The 18,034-nt window shown below is 42.0% G+C and overlaps 2 protein-coding genes across 2 annotated transcripts in view; both read left to right on the forward strand.

Annotated features, from left to right (window-relative positions):
• LOC142311966 (uncharacterized) overlaps positions 1–18,034 on the forward strand; it is a 244,957-nt gene that overhangs the window by 91,399 nt on the left and 135,524 nt on the right. The window lies entirely within an intron of this gene.
• On the forward strand, positions 2,513–17,619 carry LOC142310432 (uncharacterized). The gene is made up of 7 exons (XM_075347961.1): positions 2,513–2,657; positions 5,280–5,424; positions 5,554–5,733; positions 5,816–5,939; positions 6,023–6,120; positions 7,091–7,181; positions 16,483–17,619. The coding sequence occupies exons 2-7, from the start codon at positions 5,347–5,349 to the stop codon at positions 17,349–17,351; spliced, it is 1,440 nt and encodes a 479-aa protein (XP_075204076.1). The 5' UTR covers positions 2,513–2,657; positions 5,280–5,346; the 3' UTR covers positions 17,352–17,619.

An 18,034-nucleotide genomic window follows, 5' to 3' on the forward strand; every position in this document is an offset into this window, starting at 1 on the left:
CCACTTGGGGGGTTGGTTAAGGGGAGGTCAGAAGTGTCAGCAGTAGTAGAGAAGAGCAAGCTTCCACAGTTAGCCATACTGGGGAGCAGGACCCGACTAGTTCCATACTACCGGGACCAACAGAGAAGTGAACTTAGTGCCAGGTTGAAGGTCACGGATCACCAGGCAGCACCATCACCAGGCAGCACCCACCCGGACTAGCTCCCCTTGGCGGCAGCGGTATCCAGAACTTTGGTTTATCCAGTTGTCGGTGTCAGCATTATGGACTGAGTGAGTACAAAAGTGACTCCCTTTGTACCCAACGGCACTCCCCAGACACCATAACCGAGTCCCGGGGCATTCCCCCTACCCGTGGAGGGTTCTAACACCTGGCTGCCCCACTCCATCACCCCCGGGTACTACCAATTGCAGCGGTGGTACTCCACATTACCACATACCACGGGTGGCGTCACGAACTCTAAACACAATCCCCTGTAAGTACCCCCTTCATTTGAGTGGCCGCACGGACCCCGGGTCCGGACGCCCCTCGAGCCACCGCAGATCCAGATTCGAGCAGCCCGGCTGCTGACACGGGGGCGGCACACTAGCAGACATCCACAGGCTAGCAGAAATGAACTCCTGCTAGACTGATCACTAATAAGCACACAACTAGTCGATGCCCAAGTCTGACTGTGCTACTCAGAAGCACCAGGGAAACCATATTGTGACGTGTCAGACTCTGCAGTGTGAACAGGGTCAGAAGTCGCCATGACACTCGGTAAGTTTAGAGCTGAACACCAGGTGACAGCTGGACAAAATTGTTGATACCCTCAACATAATATTTGGTTGTACATCCTTTAGAATAAATTGCTGCAATCACTCACTTCCTATAACCATCAGCAAGTTTCATATTTCTGTCAAGTTCAACTGTAATTTTGGACAAATCTTCTTTTACAGTCTGCTCCAGGTCTCTCATATTTGAAGGACACCTTCTCCTAACAGCAATTTTAGGCCTTGTGTGCACGCTGCGTTTTTTGCCACTTTTTCTGGGTGCAGTTTTGGTCCCAAAACTACATGCAGTTCATTCCCCAGCAAACTCTATGAGATTTCATTATTGCTGTCTGCACGCTGCAGCTTTTTTTTGGCTGCGTGTTTATGGTGACCACAAAGATGCAGCATATCAATTTTTTCTGCATTTTTGCCAGTGTTTTTGAGCCCTTCCAGTCAATAGATTTGACTTACAAAACACGCTGGGCAAAAATGCGGTAAAAAAACAAAGTAAAAAGTGGAAAAAAAATGCATGCCGACGGTGCGGGGTTTTTTTGAACCAAAAAGTTGCATCTTTGTGGTCACCACAAAGTTGCAGCGTGCGCACGTAGCCTTAAGATCTCTCCACTAAAGAGGAGTGGGCCCGTTGAAATTCAGTTCGGCGGCTTCATCCGGACTTTAGATAGAGTTCGGTTTGGGACCGAGACTTAACCTGAACCCCAATTGAAGTCACTAATTTGGTAGTTCGGAGCTCCACCCACATGCATCCAGCCACACACAAAACACTTGCAGAGGTTGGTGGGAGGGGGTTTTCCAATTTGTTTTATATTTTTGCTGCAGACGACATCTGCTCATACTTTTGTTACCCCCAGTAAGAGCCATTCAAACACTGCAAGCAGCTTGTACTTGTCTGAGCACCGAGATGCTCGTGCAAGTGATGTTTATACGTAAACTACCCGAACTTTTTTTCATAATGTCTGTGCTTGGTATGAACATTCAATGGGATTTAGATCCGAACTCATTGCTTCCACTTCAGAGAACTCCAAGACTTTGTTTTCATCCATTTCTGGGGGCTTCTTGAAGTTTGTGGTCATTGTCCTGCTGGAAGACCCATGACCTAACACACAAACCCAGCTTTCTGACACTGGGCACCACATTGTGACCCAAAATCCTTTGGTAATCTTCAGATTTCAAGATGTCTTGCACACAGTCAAGACACCCAGTGCCAGAGGCAGCAAAATAACCTCAAAACACCTTTGAAGCTTCACCATATTTGACTTTTACAAATGCAGAATTAAAGCTTTTCTGCAGTATAAAAAACACATGAAAAATGAGGCTTCACATCAGCATCAAATACAGTTTTTATGTAACGTGTGAACACGGCCTTACAGACACAAAGCGAGATGTCGTACAGTGAAGCTCCATAAAGAGGAGGAAGTTCTGGCTGCTACAACTATGAAGGAGCAAAAATAAACCCGCAGCTCCCAACCGTCCCGGCTCCAGCGGACACAACTGGATTTGAGTCTGTGCCCTGCAGTCTCGGGCGGCGGCTGAATGTCCCTCACTGCCACCGACCCTCTGACAACTCCTCCTGCCCGGGAGAAAGGAAAGGAAAATGTGTGCAGAGGGAATAATGCACCGAGCAGGGGTTATCCTCCTTCTATTCTGTAAAAGATCTGCAGGACCTGTGATGATGTCACAGTCATGTGATCAGGTCACATGGGATGAGTCAGAGGTGTGTCTGTAGGAAGCAGCTGCATGTAAGAGAAGAATCTGGAGGAGAAGTCTGCACTGGAGACCGGTAATGAGGGGACGGAGGGAACAGGACTCAGTGCTGGGGGAAAGGACCGGGGCTCTCTACACATAGGAAACACAGGAGAAGCTGGAGGAGAAGTCCACAATGGAGACTGGTAATGAGGGGCTGGGGACGGAGGGAGCAGGACTCAGTACTGGGGGAAAGGATCGGGGCTCTCTGTACATACCCTGTTTCCCCAAAAATAAGACACTGGCTTATATTTTTTTTGCCCCGAAAAAAGCACTAGGTCTTATTATCAGGGGGTGTCTTATTCTCTAGGAGACATTGTTTGGGGTGAGTTTAACCACCCACAAAAAGCAGACTTCCCCCTTCCCAGGATCATCATAATTACCAGCCACAGGCGGCTGTATGGCTCCCAGATCTCTCAGCACGTCGCCCTCCCTGCGTCTGGCCGACACACATACATCAGAACACACATTCACACAGCAGATAGCATACACACACATACACATACGCTCACACATCAGATAGCATACACACATATAGACAGACACACAGACATCAGATTCCATATCATTCCTCCCTGTGATCTCTGTGCTGCACGCCTCCCCTGCATCTGGTCGACACACACACACATCAGATCACACTCACACATCAGATAGCATACACACTCTCACACACACACACACAGATTCCACATCATTCCTCTCTGTACTCTCCGGAGGGCGTTCCAGGCAGCTGTGCTGCACACCGTCCTCCCCTGCATCCGTGCAACACTCGCACATCAGACAGCATACACTCATACATCCGATCGCACACACACACACGATATCGCACATACCTGTACAATCGCGCGCACACACTCACAACATCCGGAGATACCACGTGCTTCTGGCCATGTGATGATCCCACAGGTCCCGGAAGATCCACTGCACAGCGTCGCAAGTCCTTACGCGTGCCAAGAAGCAAGCGATATCGCTGGATGTGGTGAGTGTGTGGATGCGATATGTAGTGTGTGTGTGTGTGTGTGTGTTTGTGTTTGTATGTGATCTGATTTGTGTGTGTGTATGTGTTCCGCCGCAGGACCTTGATGCGCTCACCTGCTCCCGATCAGCGTCTGGTGAGTATGATCGGGGGTCTTCTTTCTTCTCTCTTCTGGGGGGGGTCCGCTGTCTATAATGAAGTGTCCTGCAGTATCTTTGACTTTTTTACCGCTGCATGGACACTTCATTATTGAACACGGCTAGGTCTTATTTTCAGGGGATGTCTTATATTTAAGCCTACCTGAAAAATCCTGCTAGGTTTTCTTTTCGGGGGAGGTCTTATTTTAAGGGAAACATGGTAGGAAACAGCTGGAAACACAGGAGAAGCTGGAGTAGTCTGCACCGGAGACCAGTAATGAGGGGATGGAGGGAACAGGACTCAGTGCTGGGGAAAAGACCGGGACTCTCTACACATAGGAAACAGCCAGAAACACAGTAGAAGCTGGAGGAGAGGTCTGCAGTGGAGACCGGTAATGAAGGGCCGGGGCCGGACGGAACAGGACTAAGTGCTGGGGGAAAGGACCGGGGCTCTCTACACATAGGAAACAAAGGAGAAGCTGGAGGAGAAGTCTACACTGGAGGCCGGTAATGAGGAGCCGAGGACGGAGGGAACAGGACTCAGTGCTGGGGGAAAGGACCGGGGCTCTCTACACATAGGAAACAAAGGAGAAGCTGGAGGAGAAGTCTACACTGGAGGCCGGTAATGAGGAGCCGGGGACGGAGGGAATAGGAGCTTTTGCATTGAGGCCTATGAGCTTCAAGTAATGATCGTTCAGAATTCTCAGCACTACTTGGTACTTGATCAAGCATCCTGATAATGCAATGCACTCAAAAAGGCATCAGAAAAAGCGATAAAAACACACTGTGTGCACTCAGTCTTAGCCTTGTCTATAGAAAATATTTTAGAAACGTGATATTTTATATTTTCCCTTTTACATTTGTTCTGTGTTTTTGGTGCTGGATTGGAGATATTCTGTGATAAATCTCTGTGTGTGACTATAGGTGGATTGTGTGTTATACCGGGGGCAGGACGGGGCCAGGACTAGATGTAGTGATCATGTGAAGCCGGTAACAGCTCTGGAGATTTTACATGGGAACTTTTGGTCACGTGCACATTTTGGGTGAGTTGTTTTTTACCTTTTGTATTTGTAAGCCGAAACCAGGAGTGGAACAATTAGAAGAAACGTGTAATAGAAACACGGGCACCACCTCTGTATTTTTTTACCCACTTGTGGTTTTGGCTTACAAATACTGAGGTAAAAAACTCACCAAAACTCAATGTGTGAACTTGGCCTTTTAGAGAAAAAATGCAGTAAAACCGTAGTATGTTTTGGTGGGTTTTTTTTATCTATAATTATATATTTATATATAATTATAATCTTTTGCGTGGAGCCTGAAAAAAAGTAAGTAAAAAAACACAATTATTTTAAGTGCAAAATCAAAGCTTTTCTGTACTATAAAACCACATTAAAAATGCAGATTCACATCTGCTCCAAAAATGCATCAAATAAGGAGGAAAAGGCAATAAAAATGCAGAATAAAAGCAATAATCAGGGGAGATTGTTATTGTGTAGTTGGGTGCGGACACCTGCAGAAAATAATACACCGTATTTATGCTACGTGTGAACACGGCCTTACAGATACAAGAAAGCAACATGTCATATAGTGAAGCTACATAAAGATGAGGAAGTTCTGGGCTTAGGATATTAAATAATCATCTTCTCCCCATTCAGGTCCCTACAATATCGGATCCTCTCAGATCTTCTATATAAGAGAATTTTCCTGATTGACCCATCAAGGATGGATAGGGACAGGGACAAGATGGCGAAGAGGATATTACACCTCACCCTAGAGATCCTCTTCCGGATTACTGGAGAGGTGAGAGATTCTGATGACGTCACATTACATCATTCTTATCTATGGGAATAACAGATGGACAGAACTGGAGAGGTGAGGACTCTGGAAATGTCTGTAGTGAGATTTATTAATGTGTCTCTCCATATCCAGGATTACACAGTAGTGAAGAAGACCTCTAGTGATCACTGTCAGGACCCTGTGTCTGAGGGATGGGGAAGACCCCTGAGCCCAATCACGGGGCCTCCACCTCATCCCCTGATACATGAGGACATCAATGACCAGAAGATCCTAGAACTCACCTACAAGATGATTGAGCTGCTGACTGGAGAGGTGACACTGCTGGGAATGCTGGGACATTATACAGTAACGCTATGAAGGGATCTGGGGATGACGGTATCATTGTATGTGTCAGGTTCCTATAAGGTGTCGGGATGTCACCGTCTATTTCTCCATGGAGGAGTGGGAGTATTTAGAAGGACACAAAGATCTGTACAAGGAGGTCATGATGGAGGTTCCTCAGCCCCTCACATCACCAGGTAATACTCAGGGCTAAATACACACGGCCTATAATTATCTGTATGTAAAGAATGAATTCAGTCCCTGTATGTGTTTCCTCCAGTTCTATCCAGTGAGAGGACAACACCAGAGAGATGTCCCCGTCCTCTTCTTCCACAGGACTGTAAACAAGAAAATCCAGATGTTCCTCAGGATGATCAGGTAGATGGAGAGAAGATGTCATGAAATCTCCCTATGATGTGTAGACGGCTGTGAAGGTTTTGTGTTCAGTCTTGTTTCTACCAGTATTATACACTGAATGGCCAACTAATTAGAGGCACTTTCACGCTCCCATCTGACATTTATTAGACACATGACCGCAGAGTGCAGCATAAATCGGAGTGATCAGTTTTCTGAATGGGAAGATTGAGCAATGTCATTGGTGTAAGATTAGCCGGGACCAGCATTAAAAAATTGACAACTTCCTTTGGTTTTTCGTGTAATGGTGACAAGTGTATATTAATGGAAACGGAAAAGAAAACAAGTCATTTGGTAAAAGAGACTGAAAATGATGTCACTGAGCAATGTAAATTATTGTTTGCTCGGATGAATCCTAACTGATAATGGGAGGGTCAGAATTTTTTTTATTTTTACACAGCAATTCTGTCCGGTGGGTGCCAGAATCTGCCATTTCTTTACACCAGGAACATAACATGACTTCTTCTTGTTTCCCCGTCCTTCATAATCCTCAGATGTTAATCCTATAAAGCATCTCTGGGCCAAGGTAGATGAGGTTGTTCAGAGAATGTCAGTTCCTCCATCTAATTTGCAGCAAGAAATGATCTTGTTGGCAGTGACCAGTATTCCTGGGGAACAATCTCATCACCTAGAGGAGTCTGAGGTGATTAATTTCTGCAGTTCTGAAGACCGATGGAGGCCCTACGTACTACTAGATGGGTGTATCTAATAATGTGGCCATTCAGTGTATGGTTTATACTTGGTGGAAATGACAGGATAAAGCTGATCATAGACATTAGATGTTGTCTTCATCTTCTCACAATTTTCTGGTTATTGAATCTGCTCATCGTGAAAAGGAACCAATTGGTTAGATCTTGTTTGATCTTTAATTGTTTTTCAAAATCATTCCCCAAACATCTCCATCTGTCTGTGACCTTTACAATAATATTCTCAGGTTGAAGATCTGACCCATATTAACACTGCAGAGACATATGTGAGGGGTGATGAGCGGAGTAAAAATGAGATTCCTACAGATAACCACACAGGTGAGTACTGACCACTAAATGCAGAGAAGTCACAGGTTCTACCGTCACTGGCTCGTAGAAAAATTATAACTAGATATTCATTTTTTTGTGGGTTGTGGTCACAAGGAACTTTTCATGTGGATTTTATGCTTTAAGATTTAGAGGCTAATTCATTAAAGGACGCCTCTGAGCTGCTTGCCATAAATGGTACCTACGTTAGGGACAGCCTGTAGCAACATTTCTAACATCTAAGAAAAAGACTGATGGCATATCTTACCTTTCTAATGTGAACGGGTGCAAACTGAACATGAAACATAATAACAAAAAGGAGACAGCTGCACTCTGTAGTGCTAAGATATATGGAACAAAGAATATGGGAATATAGACATGCATTACTGCTATAAAAAACATGTAAAAATTGAAATACTTAGCACATAAACATTTCCAGTTTTATGTGAGCCCAATGGCAAGGCAAGGGCATTAGAGTAGGCATGACCTAACAAAAAGAAGTTACCTTGCCATTGGCTGTTGGGCTCACATAAAACTGCCCATTTTTATGTGCGAAGTATCTCAATTTATACATGTTTTTCATAGCAGTAATGCATGTCTGTATTCTCACATTCATTGTTTCACATATCTTAGCACAACAGAGTGCAGCTGTCTACCTTTTTGTTACATTTCTGACAGGCATAAGTTATGTCACTAATTCTTGATGAATTTTTAGTGGACACCACCAAGCCTTGTCAATGCTGCACTCACGTTGGTGGACCTGGCTGAGATTGGCATGAAAATGCCAAAAATCACAAAATTTTGCGATACTTCAATGAGGAAAAACTGCAACTTTTCCATATTTTGTGCCAGAAAAATGTCATGAACACTTTGATGAATAGCCCCTTAGTGCTTAAAAAGATGCTTTTTTACGCTATCTTGTATGAAGGCTTCACATCCTTGTCCATAGAACATTTTTGAGCTTCTGCAAAGGAGATAACTTTCTTTATTCCCAGTCCGGGCCATCACAGGTCACTGTGCTCAGTGAATGTCTCTAAATATACTTTTAAATCATGTACAGTTATATGAAAAAGTTTGGGCACCCCTATTAATGTTAACCTTTTTTCTTTATAACAATTTGGGTTTTTGCAACAGCTATTTCAGTTTCATATATCTAATAACTGGTGGACTCAGTAATATTTCTGGATTGAAATGAGGTTTATTGTACTAACAGAAAATGTGCAATCCGCATTTAAACAAAATTTGACCAGTGCAAAAGTATGGGCACCTAAACATAAAAGTGACAGTATTTTTTTGTAGATCCTCCTTTTGCAAAAATAACAGCCTCTAGTCGCTTCCTGTAGCTTTTAATGAGTTCCTGGATCCTGGATGAAGGTATAATTGACCATTCCTGTTTACAAAACAATTCCAGTTCAGTTAAGTTTGATGGTCGCCAAGCATGGACAGCACGCTTCAAATCATCCCACAGATGTTCAATGATATTCAGGTCTGGGGACTGGGATGGCCATTCCAGAACATTGTAATTGTTCCTCTGCATGAATGCCTGAGTAGATTTGGAGCCGTGTTGTGGATCATTGTCTTGCTGAAATATCCATCCCCTGCGTAACTTCAACTTCGTCACTGATTCTTGCACATTATTGTCAAGAATCTGCTGATACTGAGTTGAATCCATGCGACGCTTAACTTTAACAAGATTCCCTGTGGCAACATTGGCCACACAGCCCCAAAGCATGATGGAACCTCCACCAAATTTTACTGTGGGTAGCAAGTGCTTTTCTTGGAATGCCGTGTTTTTTTGCCTCCATGCATAACGCCTTTTTGTATGACCAAACAACTCAATCTTTGTTTCATCAGTCCACAGGACCTTCTTCCAAAATGTAACTGGCTTGTCCAAATGTACTTTTGCATACCTCAGGTGACTCTGTTTGTGGCGTGCTTGCAGAAACGGCTTCTTTCACATCACTCTCCCATACAGCTTTTCCTTGTGCAACGTGCGCTGTATTGTTGATCGATGCACATTGACACCATCTGCAGCAAGATAATGCTGCAGGTCTTTGGAGATGGTCTGTGGATTGTCCTTGACTGTTCTCACCATTCTTCTTCTCTGCCTTTCTGATATTTTTCTTGGCCTGACACTTCTGGGCTTAACAAGAACTGTACCTGTGTTCTTCCATTTCCTTACTATGTTCCTCACAGTGGAAACTGACAGTTTAAATCTCTGACACAACTTTTTGAATCCTTCCCCTGAACAACTATGTTGAATAATCTTTGTTTTCAGATCATTTGAGAGTTGTTTTGAGGAGCCCATGATGCCACTCTTCATAGGAGATTCAAATAGGAGAACAACTTGCAACTTGCACCTGCCTATGAAGTTCAAAGCTCAATGAGGTTACAAAACCAATTTAGTGCTTTAGTAAGTCAGTAAAAAGTAGTTAGGAGTGTTCAAATCAAGAAATTGATAAGGGTGCCCATACTTTTGCACCAGTCAAATTTTGTTTAAATGCGGATTGCACATTTTCTGTTAGTACAATAAACCTCATTTCAATCCAGAAATATTACTGAGTCCATCATTTATTAGACATATGAAACTGAAAAAGTTGTTGCAAAACGCCAAATTGTTATAAAGAAAAAAGGTTAACATTAATAGGGGTGCCCAAACTTTTTCATATGACTGTACATGTTGGTCACTTATGATATAGACGGCAGAAACATTACGAGTCACCACAGGCTTCACTGTTCTGTACAAGAGACTTTTCTCAGCCTAAAAATCTCAGTAGTATTCTTCTTTAAAGGGAACCTGTCACCAGTTTTATGGCCTATAATCTGCAGCCACCACCAGTGGGCTCTTATATACAGCATTCTAACATGCTGTATATAAGAGCGCAGGCTGCTGTGAGAACATAAAAAAACCAATTTATAGTACCTAAACCGGTCGCTGCACTGCTGGTTGGCCCGGTGGGCGGCGCTGTTCTCCGGGACCGGTGCCTCCTATCTAGGCCATCTTGCTCCTCCATCTTCTGAAGCCTGTATGCATGACGCGTCCACATCATACACACTCGCCGGCACTGAAGTCCCTCACAGGCAAGAGGTCTACATCTGTCTGTCATGCATCTCTTGATTCTTAACATTTTAATGCCACGCCACATCCAGTGTGTTGCATCCACTGTACTTCCCTGCTGTTTTAACACCCTATGGGGAGGGAGGCAATTGATGCTGCTCTACTGCTGTCTGCCTGAAAGGATTTTGAATGTTGAGACTCCGAAATGGGTCTGAAACTTGTGTTGTTTGTAGTCCCAGGCTTCTAGGACAAACAGGCCTACACCTGCCAGTCAGTCATGGCTTCGGTTTTCAAATTGAACTGCCGGCCCACAGCCTGTGTGTTCCATGGACCGTACCTCCCTGCTTTTTTAACGCCCTGTGGCGATGGGGAAATTAATGCTACTGTTCTGCTGTCTGCCTGAAAGGTTTTTTTAAGATTTCTATTTTCATATGTTTTGTAAACAATATAAAAGGAAAAAATATGAAACCAACTTTAAAAATGCTCTGTCAAAGTTTTTATTTTTAACACTGTTGACATAAATATCCTTCAAAACAAGTATATTGGTTTCTCCAAACGTAGTCTAAAATCTTAATTTGGTACAAACCTAATGGTATGTTGCTTTTAGAAAGTATAAGGGTTACAGCCAGATGGAGCATGCATGGTTGATGAGGGACCATGCAGCATTAAGAGCAAACATAGACCAAAATCATGTAATGGAAAAAATAAAGTGGCAAAAAGTGACCGGTGCTTATGTCAAAATTCCATAGTATAAGTGTCAATAATAACGCTGACTACCTTAGAATGGATATATGCTTAATCATCATGCATTATATGTTATGTCCTCAAGATGGCGCTGAGGTGCAGATAAACAAATGTCAATACGACAATTCCCTACTGATGCAGAGGCTTATAAGCTTAATTTTAATGCATGACACCAAGGCCAAATACAAGAAGAGTAAAGTACATAAGCACAAATCTAAACACAATAAATACCTCAGTGGTGGATACTGTAAGTGGATGGTCCCTCAACCCAGACGCACGTTTCGAAAGCCTTTTTAACAAACTTTCAAGCCCCAACAACAGACTAAGTAATCTAAAAAAGAATCGGGAATGAGCAACTATGTTTGCTGAGGACACTGCAGCAAATAGTTTTTCAGAACACCCCCTCTCCCCGTGCTTCCATATTTGTATATTCAACAAGTGTGTATATTGGCTTGCATTACCTATATAGAATATGAAGGACTTGTTCTCTTTTCTTATATCCATTACTTAGTTTACATTAAAACATGCACAAAACCTTACTTTATCTCCGACACCATTGCTTATATGTACACGAGCAATCTGTTCCAATGTGCTTTGCTCTGTGCTATAGAGCTTGTACCAGTCAGAGGATGTATGAACTGGAATCACTTAATTAAACTCATTAAGGGGAGGGGAAAGACAGTATATAATGGATAAGCTCATCCAAATCAGCAGAAAGTATGTAAATATTTATTGTTAACCACAGAAAACATTTTATAAAATATATTTTTTTTTTTATAACTGAATATTTTATTGAGTTTTTCAAAACAAAGAGAAAATACATGGATATAGCCCGCAAACGTGAGCAGTAATTTTAAACCATAAATCATGACACACATCATATTATTCATTGATATATTAGAAACAAAGAATGTGACAAGACAGACAATACAATACTAGACAAGGAGACATAGGGAAGGAGGGGACGGAATAGGGAGGATGTGTATATCAAACTTTCATCAGGACCATGCCGAGCTATCATTCTTTATTGGCCCAGTAAGTATCCCAAAGGGACCAAACACACTCAAAATTATCCACCATGTTATTTAACATGCCGGATAGATACTCCATCCTCCTCACATCTTAGATCCTAGAATGGAGATCATTAAGTGAGGGCAGATGGGCTAACCTCCAGTTACGGGCAATCAGACACCTGGCTGCTGTGGTTATATGTAACAGTAACCGCTTCACTCTCCTCCCCAACTGGACAGGTGGAATATTCAATAGATGGAATTTAGGATCTAAGGGTATCTTAAGATCGGCTACTTTGTAAATAAGAGATTGTACCAACTTCCAGAAGCATTGGATATTTGGGCATACCCAGAATATGTGCGGTATATCTCCCCCTGTAGTACCACATCTCCAGCAGTTATCAGGTATAGCCGGATTTAGTTTATGTAGTAGTGATGGGGTGTGATACCAATACATGAGTAATTTATACTGGTTCTCCTTATAGACATAGCACGAGGATGTTTTTGAGGCAGTATCCCAAATCCGTTTCCACATACATAAAGGAATGGTCTCACCAAGAAAATCCTCCCATTTACTCATATATGTATGATTTGGCTTGTCTTCTGGGTAGGGAGTAATTAAAATGTGATATATGTCCGAAATAAGGCCCTTGGTGGAGACCCCAGCTCTGCATAATATTTCAAAGAGTGTAGGGGTAGAGACTTCTAGGGAGGAAAAAAGGGAGCGCATCAGGTGTCTAACTTGTAGGTACCTATATTGGGAGTTGCCAGGGAGATTAAAATTAGTTGATATGGTGGCGTAAGGGAGAAGGACCCTGGAGTCTACTATGTCAGCAAAACAAAAGAGCTTCCTGTCGAACCATGTCTTAGTCACAGCACCTTGCATACCATCTGGCATCTTGGGGTTAAAAAGAAAGGAAGTCAAAGGAGAGCGTTCAGATTTAAGTGGAAATTGTTTTACTCAGCAATCCCAGATCTTCTTAGTGAAGGCTATAGGGCCCAGGGTATGTGGGTAAGGCTTATTAGATGAGGTACCCCAGAGATAAGAGTTGGGATGCGTTGGGGCTAGCCACAGCTTCTTTATTTCCATCCATCTAGAGAAGGCACAGCGATTAGACCATACAGGGATAAGACATAAGTGTACTGCCCAGTAATATTTAGTTATATCAGGGACCCCCAGTCCTCCACTCAGTCTACTGTCAAGCAAAGTCATTTTTTTAATTCTATGTCTCTTATGGGCCCAAACGAATTGAAGTATAATGGACTGTATATTGCGTAACTCTTTGTATGGTACACACACCGGAAGGGTCTCAAATAAATAAAGCAGCTTTGGCACAACAGACATTTTGACAGCGGAGAGTCTTCCGAATAAAGACAGTGGGAGCTTGTTCCAATTGAGCAGGAGTCTTTTTAGTTCAGTAAATAATCTAGGATAGTTATGTTCATATAAGAGCTTATACTTAGATGTTAGTTGTATCCCCAAGTAAGTCAAGGATGTATCTTTCCATTAATAGTTGTAATTTTCTCGCAAGGAGGACACCCGCACCTGCAGAATATTAAGGGGTAGAGCCTCCGTTTTGCTCTGGTTAACCTTATACCCTGACAACCTTCCAAATTGTAATAATAGAGTATGCAAATTCAGAACAGTGATATGTGGATGGGACAATATCAATAAAACATCATCTGCATATAAAGATAACTTAAACTCTTTGTTTCGCACCAATACCCCATGGATATTAGGGTCCATGCGAATAGCAGCAGCCAATGGCTCAATGCACATAACAAAGAGAAGGGGGGACAACAGACATCCCTGACGAGTGCCGTTGTGTATCTGAAACGGTTGGGATGTAGCATAAGGAAGCTTGACCGAAGCTGAGGGGCATGAATATAGACTTTACAGAGCAGTAATACATGCACCCGAAATTCCAAAATGACGCAACGTCTCAAACATGAATGGCCACCCCAGACGATCAAACGCCTTCTCCACATCCAAACTGAGAAGGAGTGCCTCATTCTTCGTCTTATTGACAACCTCCACTAAGTCAATAATCTTCCTGGTGTTGTCTCCTCCCTGTCTACATGGGACAAAACCCACCTGGTCTTTATCTATTATGTGAGGGAGTAGGACTGAAAGGAGTAGGGCCAATAATTTAGTAAAAATGTTTAAATCAGCATTAAGGAGTGCTATAGGCCTGTTATTGGCACATTCCGTAGCATCCTTCCCTGGTTTGGGTATAAGTGTAATATATAAATGCAACATACTTGTGGGTATAGGGGAGCCCATGAGGAAACCATTAAATAGTTTAACTAAATAGGGAGTGAGTCGATTCGCAAATGCCTTGTAATAGAAGTACGTCAGACCGGCTGGACCCGGCGACCTCCCATTAGGAAGTAATTTAAGCACCTCTCCCACCTCTTCACCCGTGATTTCTTTATTCAGTGTATCTATAGCACTCCTAGTAAGAGTAGGTAGCTTACACTGCTCGAGGAAAGAGTGAATCAATTCCCTCTGTTTCCTGGGTCTGTGGGTAGGGAGCTAGGCAAGGAATACAGTATGACAGATAATCCTGGAAGATCTTTGCAACTTTAGTAGGGTCATAGAGGATATTCTACCCCACATCTCTTAAGGCATAAACGGATGAGTTCCCTCTATCCTCTCTAAGTTGGTGAGCTAAAAGGGAATGAGATTTATTTCCTTTGTCATAGTATTTATGCTTACTATAAAGTAGTAATTTTTCGGCTGTATTGACCGCTAGGTCCTTCAGTTGGGCACGGGTCTTTACTATATCTCTGAGGGTACGTATTGATGGGTTAAGGGTCATCCTATTTTCTAATTCTTGGAGACTTCGGAGGAGCTGGCCTCTGTGATAAAGTCTATCTTTTTTAATGCGGGAGCTTAATGCTATACATTGCCCTCTAAAGACGGCCTTATGGGCTTCCCAAACAGTAGAAAAATTAGGCACTGACCCCTCGTTAAAACATTTTATAAAATATTTAAAAACACCAAATAACGTAATGGTCAAGACCCCCTGTAAGCCACAATAGGCCAAGCTAGTATAATATCGAACAAATTATAATGCTACAGAAAAATCGTTTATATAAGATGTAACATTACAGGATCCATAGAGTGAAAGACTCCCATCATACAAGAGGAAAGTATCCTGGATATATAAGTTACAGATGCCTGAAAAACAAGTCCAAAGTGTTGGATATATGAGAAATCAGGAGGGTATCATTCAGGTAAAGATGCATAAGTAAAATGGAAGAACGATCCACTGGGTATCACCATGTCTCAGAGACCATTCAATTGGAAATACATCAAACACAAGGCTAGAATATACCTATATTTATAAATAACCAATAAATAGGAAACACATATATTGCATGGGAAGCCAAAGGAGGTAAGGAGTACACATAGGACACTGGTCCAGACAGTAGGGAAGGAAAGTTACTTATATATGAGGAATCCAATGGGAATCCAAATGAGAAGAATCAAAATCCAAACCATGTGGGGGAAAATGGCTCAGACATGTACATAACGCTACATAATGTAGCACCCATCTTATTATATTTGCCTTATTGATTTTAGCATTGCACTCTTTTTTTGGTACATATTTCTTCATAGTGCTTGTGCCTGTCAAAGAATGTATAAGATGGAATCGCCTAAAAATCCATTATGAAGGATCACTAACACTATAAACTATCATTCCCTCTTTTGTATAAAATTAAATTAAATCGTAACGTACAGTGGAACCTCTGTTTATGAGTAACCCGGTTTGCGAGTATTTCGCTTTACGAGCAAAGCTTGCTGTAAATTTATAACTCAGTTTACGAGCAAGCTTTGCTGTACAAGCAAATACTCACCGCACACACTTCCGGTTCCGTACTTTAACCGTGCTCTGTCCCGCTCTTGCAGTCCACACAAACTTACACACACACACACACACACACACACATATTATGCTCACCTTACCTTCTCTTCCCTTGCCGGCTTCATGGATTTTGTAGTTCGCCGGTACAGGATGTGTATCAGGTAACCATCACAACGATGGAGGAACTTCCGCTGTCAGCCACTTCTCAAAGGCAGCTCGCTGGCCAATCAGAGGCAAGCGGCTCATGCCTTTGACGTTAGCGCTCTGGCAGCGGAACCTCCGGCATCGGTCGCGATGGTTACCCGATTCACATCCTGTACCGGCGAGCTACAAGAACCATGAGGCCGGCGAGGGAACGGAAGGTAAGGAGAGCATAATATATGTGTGTGTGTATGTGTGTGCGCGTGCGCATGTGTGGAATGGCACAATAGGGGACCAGGATGGGACATTGAACAAGTTGTGAAACAAATTGTCTGAGCTTGCATTATTTCCTATGGAAAATTTTGCTTTGCTAGACGAGTAACTTGCTTTGCAAGCACACTCCCAGAACGGATTATGCTCATAAACAAAGGTTCCACTGTAATTCCAATGCAATGTTACTGAAAAAATAAATTTTTTATTCTTGGCAGATGACTGTACCAGGAGCTCAGAGGGACGTCCTTTTTCTCCTTCATCAAAGACAAATATGCAAAACAAAACTCACAGAAGGGCTGTTGAACATGAAAAGGCTCAGAAAGGGGAAAAACAATTTTCATGTTCAGAATGTGGAAAATGTTTTAATCAGAAAGGAAATCTTTGTAAGCATCTGAGAATTCACACAGGGGAAAAACCATTTTTATGTTCAGAATGTGGGAAATGTTATAGAGAGAAATTCATACTTGTAGCTCATCAGAGAGTTCACACAGGGGAGAGGCCATTTTCATGTTCCAAATGTGGGAAATTATTCAAACGACAATCGGCTTTAATTAGCCATCAGAGAATTCACACAGGAGAGAAGCCGTTTTCATGTTCCGAATGTGGGAAATGTTTTACATACAAATCCTACCTTGTTACTCATCAGAGAACTCATACAGGAGAGAAGCCATATTCATGTTCAGAATGTGGAAAAAATTTTAGTCAGAAATTCATCCTTGATAAACATCTGAGAATTCACACAGGGGAGAAGCCATTTTGTTGCTCAGATTGTGGCAAATGTTTTACTCAGAGATGTAGTCTCGTAACACATCAGGTAAGTCACTCAGGCAACAAGGCATTTTCATGCCCTGAATGTGGGAAATCTTTTAAAAGAAAATCAACTTTAATTGCACATCAAAAAATTCACACAGGACAAAATCTATATTCATGTTCAGAATGTGGGAAATGTTTTACATTAAAACATCACCTTGTTCAACACCAAAGAATTCATACAGGAAATAAGCCATTTTCATGTTTCAAATGTGGAAAATGTTTTACTGAGAAATTTAGTCTTGATAGACATTTAATTCACACAGGACATTAACCATCTGTATGTTCAGAATTTGGAAAATCTTGCAATACTAAATTAAGACTTGTTACACATTAGAGAAGTCACACAGGGGAGAAACAATTTTCATGATGAAATGCAGAAAATTATTTAATAGGAAATCAAATCATCTTATACATCTGAAAACTCACACAGGAAAGCAGCCAATTTATTGACAAAATGTCTCAGAAAAGAAAAACAATTTTTTAGAACATTTGATTATTAAAAAAATGTAAACATTTACCATTGACAGTTTGTTATTGAAAATTAGTATCCAAATAATCCACTTATATATGAAAAATGTGTATAATATTTTACATCTGCAACTTAAAGGGTTTGTCTAGTAATGCTTTTTACCATCTTATTTGACATTGACAATGGAGGGATGCTGCTATACATGTTCAGGACAGTTGCTAAGGTATAATACCCTGTTTGTGCAATCCAATTAATAGGGTGACAATTTGATGTGAAGAGCAGGTCTGTGGAGTCAGAGTCTTGGAGTTGGAGTCAGTGTCCATTTTGGTGGAGTCAGTGTTGGCATAAAATAGACTGACTCCTAAAATATATAATAAATTGGATAGGTCAAAGCAGTATGTGCTGAAAATGTTTTCTGAAGAATTTGGGAAAGTTATGAAATGTCTTATAAATGTCTTTTCTATTCTTGATCAAAGGATCTAGGC

This window comes from Anomaloglossus baeobatrachus, chromosome 5 (genome assembly GCF_048569485.1).
Source record: "Anomaloglossus baeobatrachus isolate aAnoBae1 chromosome 5, aAnoBae1.hap1, whole genome shotgun sequence".
Classification (NCBI taxonomy): Eukaryota; Metazoa; Chordata; class Amphibia; order Anura; family Aromobatidae; genus Anomaloglossus; species Anomaloglossus baeobatrachus.

What these genes read in the sequence shown, in the direction of transcription:
- LOC142310432 (XM_075347961.1), top strand. Translation starts at nt 5,347, where the DNA reads ATGGATAGGGACAGGGACAAGATGGCGAAGAGGATATTACACCTCACC. An exon ending in TCTTCCGGATTACTGGAGAG is followed by an intron (nt 5,425 to 5,553) that starts GTGAGAGATTCT and finishes CTCCATATCCAG; the next exon opens with GATTACACAGTAGTGAAGAA. An exon ending in TTGAGCTGCTGACTGGAGAG is followed by an intron (nt 5,734 to 5,815) that starts GTGACACTGCTG and finishes TGTATGTGTCAG; the next exon opens with GTTCCTATAAGGTGTCGGGA.